At 32.0% G+C, this 11,425-nt stretch overlaps 1 protein-coding gene across 10 annotated transcripts in view; it reads right to left on the reverse strand.

The window, feature by feature from the left end:
* LOC127835388 (uncharacterized) overlaps window positions 1–11,425 on the reverse strand; it is a 34,071-nt gene that overhangs the window by 13,597 nt on the left and 9,049 nt on the right. Inside the window, exons 3-5 of one of the 10 annotated variants that reach the window (XM_052361794.1) lie at window positions 5,180–5,345; window positions 3,684–3,810; window positions 2,164–3,148 (exon numbers count right to left, since the gene is read on the reverse strand). The exons of 8 other annotated variants lie outside the window; for them this stretch is intronic. In XM_052361794.1, the coding sequence (XP_052217754.1) occupies window positions 3,051–3,148; window positions 3,684–3,810; window positions 5,180–5,272 (318 nt within the window). In that variant the 5' untranslated portion in view covers window positions 5,273–5,345 and the 3' untranslated portion in view covers window positions 2,164–3,050. Of the gene's footprint in view, window positions 1–2,163; window positions 3,149–3,683; window positions 3,811–5,179; window positions 5,346–11,425 lie in introns of those variants that run through there. One more of the 10 variants, XM_052361789.1, reaches the window with a different exon arrangement.

Raw genomic sequence — 11,425 nt, forward strand, 5'->3', positions numbered from 1 at the left:
TAATTACAGTTTACTATAAGTGATCAACTTTTTCTAGAAACTCTGCTGATGGAACCAATAGGCAAATCTATTTCATATGGGTCTTATATAAAAAAAATTAAAGAAAGCAAACTATTAGCTAAAATTAAACAATTGGAAGAAAACTTTTCAAGTGAGAACATCGAAGAACTATAAAATTTAAAATCTGAAATAAAAAATATATTCAGAGCACACAGTTAAAAGAATGAATGATCAGATCCCAATCTCAGTGGACTTTAAAAGGTGAAAAACCATCTAAATAATTGTGCAGCCTAGAAACAAATAATGAAATAATAAAAACAATATATCAACTAAAAATGAAGATGATAGTGAAATAACTGAGCAAACATGTATACTTAATACAATAGCATCTTAGTATCAGTCTATATATAAGCAAAACAAATAATGTAAAATTGAAGACTTTAATAACCATGTAAAAGGAATTAATTGTCCAAGATTTATATCAGACAGAGTCTAATTACATTGAAGGTATCATAACTTTAGATGAAGCTTCAAAAATTTAAAAAAATGTGTCAAAAGATAAAAGCCCAGGAAGTAATGGCTTCAATGCAGATTTGTTTCAAATGTTCTGAGAAAAAAATGGGTGCCTTTCCCAGCAAACATGCTCATATGGGTCCCATATGGGATGTCTCTGGGCAAACCCATATGGGTTAGCCCATATGTGACCCATTTGGGACCTATATGGGCTAGCTCATCGGAAATGCCCATAAGGGTCCCATATAGGTCCCATATTATTGCGCTATCATGAAAAAGATGTAAACTGTTATTTATTTGATTAAAAACACATTTCTTACAACGTATGTATGACTAACTTGAGCTAAACTGTTTTGTTTTTTTTAACCGAAAATAGAAACTCAGTGCATAAGCAAATAATATGAAGCCCATAAGGGTCCCAGTCGGGTCCCATATGGGACCTATATGGGCTAGCGCATATGGGAATGCCCATAAGTGTCCCATATTACTGCGCTATCAGACAAAATATATAAACTTTTATTAATTTTATTACAAACTCATTTCTTAAAACATTTATATGACTAACTTGATCTAAATTGCTATTTTTTACCAAAAAATAAAAAATCAATGCATAAGCAAATAATATGCAGCCCATTTGGGTCCCATACGGGTCCCATTTGGGCCGCCTAACAAAGGACACATCAGCTACCGGGCTGTTTCTGGGCAACCCCATATGGCAGTCTTTAGGGACCTATATGGGCTAGCCCATATGGGAATGTCCATATGGGTCCCATATAGGTCCCATACAATTTTGCGCTTTCAGGAAAAAGATGTAAACTTGTATTTATTTGATTAAAAACTATTTTTTTAAACGTATATATGACTAACTTGATCTAAACTGCTGATATTTTACCCAAAATTAGAAAATCAATGCACGAGCAAGTAAAATGCAGCCCATATGGGTCCCATTCGGGTCCCATTTGGTCCGCCCAACAAAGGACAAAATCTGCTACCGGGCGATTTGTTTTTTAATTATGTTTTTTATATGGCTTTGTTTTAAATTATGTATATAATATGATTAATATGAATTTATTTGCAAGAGATGATTTCTTTTCAATTATCGCGCAGAATTTTTTTCTGTATTTAAATAATATGCGCATGCGCAGATGTTAATTCCGCCACAACAAAAACACGAGAAACGGTAATTTGTTAAATTGTGATATTATAACCCACGTAATTAAAGATTTCTTTTGAAATCAGATAGCTGATCACGCATTATTTATTTATCTGTTACTTCAAAGAATGCTTGTGTTTAATAATTTGAATTGCAAATTATACATTTCTTTATTCGCTTTGCCTTTGTCATGTATTTTCGCGACGTTAGTTAAACTGCTGCCTAAAATTCAATAATAAATTTTAAAGAAGACAGGCGCATGTCTGAAAAAATGGACCACTAAATTAGTAACCATGCTTATGCATGAGAATCTTACTTATCTCATTTATTGTTAATATACATGCACTCAAGCCAAGGGTGTTTGCCTGTGGACAAATTTTAATGATTATTAAAAGTCATATTTGCAGGAAATTAAAAAAGTCTGTGTATGAAAAATAATTTAATTCGTAATGTTTATTGTATGAATTTATTTCAGAAAATACAATATACACCTCTTTGCCATAAACATCTTTACAAGGAATGTCCAGCATTGCAGGACAGAGGCCGGTCACTAGTCCAGCTGAAGAGCCTTCTCAAAGACAGTGCATAGGACAAAGTAACTACTCTTAGTGCTTGAAATTTTAAACTGAAAGTAAGTTCATGTTTGGAATAATACTGCTTATTAAATTCATGAATGTCAATTACATAGATAATCTATGTAAACAGATCATCCAACTGAAAAATATTAAATACACAGTCATTTACTAATTTATAATAATACACATTCCACTATTACACGAAACAAATTGACTATGATCGACGGGCTCATATACGTTTCTGCTGGATCATTTGAAATTGAACGTTCGACTGTAATATTCCACTATTTTTCGTATTCAAAGAATTGTGTTGTATTTTTTTATAAACGATTATAGACGGCATAGCCAGACTTCTGTAATCAGCCCTATCCGTACATCAGCTATTGGGACAAATCGGCCTCGTCACTGTTATATTGGCATACATCCGATATAATTATATCCGACCCAGCTGTGATATATAACATTTTTGTCTATATAATATCAGTAAGATGTTTGTTTACCTTCAAAAACTGGAATGCTGTATCTACTTTTGCAAAGGAATATTAACCTTTACATTTTCAGATAAAAAAAGATTGTATGCTTTCTTAGAGGATGAGCCTCAAATAAATGGTTTAGGATCAATGGAGAAAGAACTGTCAATTACGTTTACTACATTGCTAATATTTGATAAAAAAAAAGCTTGAACTATGCAGCAGTCCTAGAAAAGATGGATCGTAGCTTCATCACTAAGATGCTCTGCAAACTCGTTCATTTGCTCAAATGTTCGAATAGGAAGACTGATGTTCTATGGCAGTTGCACTGGCTGGTCATCAGTGGTTGACCTTGCAAAGAGCCGCTGCAGCATCCATTTCATTTCCCTGTCCTCCTGCCTCATTGTTCCCAACACAGTTAAAATATCTAACTGCATCTGAAAACAGAGTACAACAAACTGTAACTGAAATTATGTTAACAATAATATATACTACAGCTGAGTTGGATGTGTGCCGATAGAACAGTGACGGGCCCGATTTGTCCCAATAGCTGTTGTACGGCTAGGGCTGATTACAGACGTCTCGCTATGCCGTATATTATCGTTTATAAAACATACAACACGATTCTTTGAATACGAAAAATAGTGGAATATTACAGTCGAACGTTCAATTTGAAATGACCCAGCAGAAACGTATATGAGTCAGTTGATCATAAGTCAATTGTTTTATTTTAATAGTAGAATGTGTATTATTATAAATTAATAAATGACTGTGTATTTAATACTTTTAAGTTGATTATCTGTTTACATGAAATATTTATGTAATTGACTATCAGGCATTTAATAAGCAGTATCATTCTGATCTGTTTACATAAGTTATTGGTGTAATTGACTATCAGGCATTTAATAAGAAGTGTTATTCCAAAACTGAAATTAATTTTAGTTTAAAATGTCAAGCACTAAGAGTAGTTACTTTGTCCTATGTACTGTCTTTGGGAAGGCTCTTCAGCTGGACTAGTGACCGGCCTCTGTCCTTCACTGCTGGACATTCCTTGTAAAGATGTTTTTGGCAAGCGAGGTGTTGGTGAATATTTTATTTTCTGAAATAAATTTATACAATTAACATTACGGATGAAATTATTTCTTGATACACAGACTATAATTTTCTGCAAATATGAGTTTAAATAATCATTAAAATTTGTCCACAGGCAAACTCCATTGGCTTGAGTGAATGTAATATTAACAATATATGCGATTAATAAGATTCTCATGCATTAGCATGGTTACTAATTTAGTGTTCAATTTTTTCACACATTCGCATGTCTTCTTTAAAAGGTATTATTGAATTTTAGGCAGAAGTTGAATTAAGCAGTTTAACTAACGTCGCGAAAATACATGACAAAGGCAAAGCGAAAAAGAAATGTATATATTGCCATTCAAATTATTTAACACAAGCATTCTTTGAAGTAACATTTAAATAAATAATGCGTGATCAGCTATCTGATTTCAAATGAAATCTTTAATTACGTGTATAATATCACACTTTAACAAATTACCGTTTCTCGTGTTTTTGTTGTGGCGGAATTTACATCTGCGCATGCGCATATTATTTAAATACTTTATTTTTTCGGCGCGATAATTGAAACAGAAATCATCTCTTGAAAATAATTTCATATTAATCATGTTATATAGAATCTACATAATTTAAAACAAAGCCATATAAAAACCAAAATTTTCAAAAAAAAATTGCGCCCGGTAGCAGATTTTGTCCTTTGTTGGGCCGTCCAAATGGGACCCGAATGGAACCCATAAGGGTTTCATTTTACTTGCTCATGCATTGATTTTCTATTTTTGGGTAAAATATCAGCAGTTTAGATCAAGTTAGTCAAATATACGTTATAAGAAATTAGTTTTTAATCAAATAAATAAAAGTTTACATCTTTTTCATAAAAGCGCAAAATTATATGGGACCTATATGGGACCTATATGGGACCTATATGGGACCCATATGGACATCCCCACATGGGCTAGCCCATATAGGTCCCAAATGACTCCCATATGGGCTTGCCCAGAAACAGCCCGGTAGCTGATGTGTCCTTTGTAGGGCGGCCCAAATGGGACCCGAATGGGACCCACATGGGCTGCATATTATTTGCTTATGCATTGATTTTCTATTTGTTGGTAAAAAATTAGCAGTTTAGATCAAGTTAGTCATGGATATGTTTTAAGAAATGAGTTAGTAATCAAATAATTAAAAGTTGATATATTTTTCCTGATGCAGCCCATATGGGATCCGTCTGGGACCCATATGGGCTGCATATTATTTGCTTATGCATTGAGTTTTTATTTTTGGGTAAATAAATAGCAGTTTAGATCAAGTTAGTCATGCATACGTTGTACGAAATGTGTTTAATCAAATAAATATCAGTTTACATCTTTCAGCGCAATACTATGGGACCTATATCTTACCTTTATGGGAATTCCCATATGGGCTAGCCCATATAGGTCCCAAACGACTCCCATATGGGCTAACCCATATGGGTTTGCCCAGAGACAGCCCATATGGGACCCATATGTGCATGTTTGCTGGGGAGATCCCCTCTCATGTTACATCTGTATCCTCTGCGCTGAAGTTCTGTCACATGTATTGAGAGAAAAAAAAAAGGTATAACAATACATGGAATCAGACATAAATTATCCCAGTTCGCTGATGATACTACTATTGTATCAGATGGTACCGAACAATCATGAAATGAAACACTATATGTTATACAACATTTTTCAAATATTTCAGGTCTTAATGTTAATTTTGATAAAACTAATGTTGTATCGATTGGCAAGCAAAAATATAGTTCTTATACCATTAAAACAAAATGAAAATTAAACTGGATGAAAAACAGCTTTAAACTGCTTGAATAAATTTTCATGTTGACCTGTCAAAAATATTTCAAATAAATTTCATTGAGAAAATTGTTAAAATGGAAAATATCCTGAAAGAATGGAAAAGAAGGATTTTAACAACAATTGGTGGTGACACTTATAGTGTCATTATTCAATCAATTGTTCATATCACTGCCTTACCCACCGATACCATGTTAAATTCAATAAAATCTTACGTTTATGCGGGATGGGCAGAGTAAAATAAAGTTTTCAACAATCGTAAAGGAGTATAGTGAAGGATGTTTAATAATGATCAATTTAGATGCATTAATTCTTGCATTGAAACTTGTCTGGTTGCAAAATATTCAATAGTTAAGAGGAAATTGGATATGTATATCACAACTGTACTTTGAAACTTGTATTTTTTTGTAATTGCGTTTATCATTATGCTTTGAATATATCTAACATAATTTCAAACCGTTTTTGGGTATATGTTTTAAAAAAGCTTCTCGCTTTATTGTAGTAAATGAGATGTTAAAACAGATGAATTGTTGTATTATCCAATTTTTTATAATCCAAATCTATTGATAGGAACTTAAAGTGTTTTCTTTAAGTCATGGTTTGACGCTGGAATTCACTGTAATGGCGATATATTAAAAAATAGAACCTTTATTTATGTTGATGATTTGAGTGAAACATACAATTTGAAAATCAATTACATAAATTATATAGGGGTGATAAGAGCAATAGAAAAATTAGTTAGAAAAATAGTGTTTTTCCTGTCCAACCCAACACATGATTAAACCTGTTTTGCCCCCATTATAACAGCTAATATTAAAACAGGAAATGGGGTATAAAACTCAATACCATAATTAATGAAAAAAATGAATATAATTGTATTGTTTAACTACCATTTTAAATAACAATTGATGTAAACGTTCAGTGGTTCCAATCCAGAATAAATCATAAGATACTTGAAACAAATAGTATATTGCACAAAATGAAAATAACTGATGATCCAGTATGTTCTTTTTGCAAACAAAGTGCGGAAAATTTAGAACATTTATTATGGGAATGACATATATCTAAAGCATTAATTTATGAGATATTACCAGAGCAACTGGTTCCTTTCATGAATAAGAAAACTTTTCCCCTAGGGTATTTAACAAAGGCAGCTAGAGCCCTGAATTATGTTATTTTGTTTATTAAACTATACTTAAACAAGTTCCAAATGAGTAAATTAATTTCAAACATTACAAGAGCCAAAAAATACATAAAGTATGAACATGATAATTAAAGAAAGATATCAATTTCAAAAAATAATTTAAAATCCTTTGACAGTTAATGGGAATGAATTAGTACCATTGTAGAACAATCTCACTATTTAAATTTAATTTTTGTAAGTGTTGTGTTTTTACAATGTTGTGCAGATACTATGTTTTAACTCAAAGAACTAATTGATAATCTTATAGGTATAAGCCTAAAGGACCAATCTTTCATAAATCACAATTACATGTACCTATTTTTGTTTATCTATTCTTTGTATCTTCTAAATTTGCAAATTATATTTGCTTATTACATTTAATACATATTTGTAATGTATACCTTCTAGAAAATTTGTTTTTATATTATTATTAAAGGTAACCTATTATTGCTTTTCTATGAATCTTTTCATCTGTAAATGCATATCCTATCTGCATATTACAATTTATAAATATTTAAGTTAAGGTACCTATTATTGCTTTCCTATGCATCTTTTCATATGTAAATGCATATCCTATCTGCCTATTACAATTTATAAATACTTAAGTTATGTACATCTATACATACTGGAAAATTTATTTTTGTTGTTGTTTTTATTTCTGTTCCTATACATACTTTTTAGTGCTTTTCCAACACAAAATTACACGAAACTTTCTTATATTAAGAGCCTCTCCTCAGTTTGCTCGAATTGTGTTAATTTTTAATGTATTTTGTCTTTTCCTTGTCATAATTGGATATTTAAATTTGTAATATTGTAATCTTGTTATCAACATAGTATTATTTACATTTTTAGAGCATAATATTTTAGAGGAAATTCATATTTTTGTAAAATTGGATATATAAACTCCAAAAAGAAATACTGCATGTGATCTTGTTATTAACATAGTGTTATTTACTCTCTTAAATGCATATTTGGAGGAAATGCATATGTTTTGTAAAATTGGATATATAATGTCCAACAAAGACTATTGCTTGCGATCTTTTTATCAACATAGTATTTTTAAAACTCTTGCGAGCATAATATTTTGAGGAAATGCATATGTTTTTGTAAAATATTTCAATGTGTGTATTATGTTGAAGTATCTTTGTTTCTGGTAAGGTAAATATACACTAGAGACTTTTCCATTGTTTTATAATAATAGCATTGTATATCGCCATCTATATTTATATAAATACCATATGACTTTAGATGTGTGCATATGTGTTTCTGTATGTACTTGATACCGGACATGAAATAAAATGTGTTGAAAAACAATAGTTTGATTCAGTGCAATGTTAAGAAACGGTTTTTGATTTTTTAATTCAAGCACTTGTTTTATATGTTTGTTCAAAGAATCATTAGTCTGATAATGTAACGTTAACGCAAAGTGTGACGTGTGTGGTAGTACTAGTCACATAACGTTAATGCATGTATGATTGGAATGAAAGGTGCAACATGGCGGGGAGGAAACGATGTCAACTTTTGTGAATTCCAGATGCAGCAAGATTTGTGAAACTGATGTTACTAATGTCAGGTCGCTTGCCAATGTGCAACTTGTAAATTGAATTTTACGGAAAACCAATATTATGTTTTACAATGTTGTTTTTTTCGTGGATGATCAGTCTAACATAACTCCATCAAAATCAGATTCGTTTAATAAACTTATGTTAAAGGTGATAAGTTGGAATATAGTATCAATTCAGGTTCAGGTAGGTATTTAGTATCATAAGACAATAACGTTAGCTACAAACTGCCAACTGTATTAGAACGCTATGATATACCCGACAATTATAATGAGATTTGTTTTCCGGAATATATTTTCCAATGTGCACATTTAAGTCATGTTGCAGATAATTTGAAGTATCTCGATACCAATGCTGAGGCACTTCTGCTTATTGGTTTACGCACACCATGTTATAAAACATGTGTCTGCCCCGTTTATCAACGTCTCGGTTTCGGTTTGATTGTTGTGGGTTAGATTTAGGTCAAGTTCATGCTAATAATACGGTCAATGTTATCAAGACGTATTTGTTGACCCATAGACGTAGTTCTTGGTTTATGCCCCGTACATCACAGCTTCGGAATAAGTAATAAAAGCTAATTCAAAAGAATTCTTATTTGGAACGTGTTTCGTACCTTCATGCTTCTTTTCTAGAATTAGTAATTACAATAAGATTGGATTGTCAATTGAGGATCGGGAGTTTCTAAAAGTTAAAAACTTGTGATAGGACATTATTGGTCATTGAATGGGTCCCCTTCCATTCGGAAAAGATAACTCTTAGTAATCGTTGCATAGGACTATGAGTCTGCATCAGAATATTTTTTGTAAAGACCCGAATAGAAATCTAACGATTGGACATGTAGAGTTCATTGCAAATTTTTTGAAAAAGGGCCTGCAGACGTAGCTCCTCCCTATGTTCGGTGCTATCAACCACAAAAGCCTAATCATGTAATTGCAATATCTGATTCATAGGCTTGGTTCAAGCGCGTGTCGTTGAATTCAAACTCCAGACGTGAATAATACTGTGTTAGGCCAAAACTAGTACCTAAAGGGTGATGTATAACATATATTTAAAAAAAATTGGTCACAAAGGAGCACACACTTTTTTACGGTTGATTTGGTACCTGGAGACCTGAAACTTGTTCTGATAGAGTATCGTTTGTGTGTTTGTATATGTTATAATGTCATTGGAAATAGCACTAGCCCATAAGTAGCTTTATACGGCTTAAGGCAGTCAACCTGATCTTAATGTTCGGAATGTTGTAACAAAATTCCTTATTTTGAACCTTAGTTCAATTTTTTATTAGTTTGGTTAAAATAACTCGCAAAGTTAAAGCTTGAAGTCGAATACGTTTGCACAAGTTGGCACCTAGCCATTTTGGCTTACTAAAGCAGTTTGAGGAAACAGATTGCAAAAGGTATACAGTCTGCTGACTTTGGTAGAGAAACTGACCATGTTAAACGGAGTTTAGGAGTAATTTGTGCCTATGTTCAGATTAATTTATCATCACAATTGCGATCTCAAATCAGCATATAACTAGACAGCTGGTCCTTTATTCAAAAACATTGCTTTTGATCCACTAGGCTTTCTGGCATATAGTGGTACAAACATGTTTTAGGTGAAGTATGCTTCACAATCTTCAATATAAAGAAGTGAAACTTCAGCTGCTGGAGCAGTATTGCATTCTCATTTTATACAATTAGTTGGCCCTTTATTTAAAGATGTGACCAATTGCCAAAACAGTACAAAACAGCACAATACAAAACAACATAAACACATGTAAGAATAAAGCTGGGGTCACCGCCATGGAACGGTTAATGCAAAGTGTAAATAACATTTAACCTCATATCATTGCAGTTCAAATAAAACAATTTTAAAAGTAAATTAAAACGCATTCAAATTAATTACCATTTCATTACTCAATGGTATTATATGAAAAGTGATAGAAGTAAACGTTTAAGGGGCCTTTTCACAGATTTTGGCATATTTTGAAGTTTGCCATTAAAAGCTTTATATTGAAAAATGTAAAAATTGGATTTAAAAAGCTCCAGTAAAAAATCAAAAATAAAATTTAAAAAAAGGAAAAAAAAATAGCCCGCAGCAGGGCTCGAACGAGTGACCCCCAGAATCCTGGAGTAAAAACACATTAGCCCACTGAGCCATTCTGCCAAGCATACATAAGTGGCGTATTTTATACGTTATATAAGCAATCTTTGTAGTTTCACAAAATTAAACGACAACAAAATAACCATCCAAATTATTCAATGGTTTCGCGTTGCAACGCTTTATAATTTTTAGGTTTTTAAATCGTCAAAAGATGCATATAATGGCTATATTAGACCATGGTTAATGTTCAGTAATACTGTTTTCTCACAAATATCATAACTAAAACGAAAACTTGCGTATCTGAAACAACTATTTTCAATATTGTCAATTTACCAAACCGTGAAAAGTTCCGTTTAAGTAAATATGTCCAGTATTCTCCAGGACGGTCTACACATATAGGAATTTCATTACAAATAAGGGGATTCCAAGCATCAGTTATTATCTAAGTGCATAGTCCTTTATCAATAATTGATGAATAATTAGGACAATAATACTTTATCGTGCATCATTGAACAATCATATTTATTGTTTGAAATCCCGAAGCAGGAGCCCATGCCGACAGACAATCGTCGCGTTCGATTAAATGCTTTCTAATGTAGGTTTATATAGATGGTTTGTCTTAACATTGTATTGTTACATTTTATCTATCGCAGTTGTAAATACATCTGACTTCTATATACGCCATTGTTAATTTACCATATTCTTCGTGTGCTTCAAACCTACTGTATGTTCGTTGTATTTGTTTTCAATGATATTATGCGTTATGAAAACATTTTACCATGATTATTTTTATAGTTTTTTCAAAGGCATGTTCAAGTGATATTGCAGCTTATAATAACTCTCATTCATCCTTCACATGTATTGAATAATGTTTAAAAAAGTTTCTCACCTGCATAATTTTTATCAACTTAAATATATCGTTTTATAATGTATTTAAGTATACATGGTTGGAGAAATTATCGCTCTTAATGCCTTCAAGTACAT

This window comes from Dreissena polymorpha, chromosome 6, assembly GCF_020536995.1.
Source record: "Dreissena polymorpha isolate Duluth1 chromosome 6, UMN_Dpol_1.0, whole genome shotgun sequence".
In the NCBI taxonomy this organism is placed as follows: domain Eukaryota; kingdom Metazoa; phylum Mollusca; class Bivalvia; order Myida; family Dreissenidae; genus Dreissena; species Dreissena polymorpha.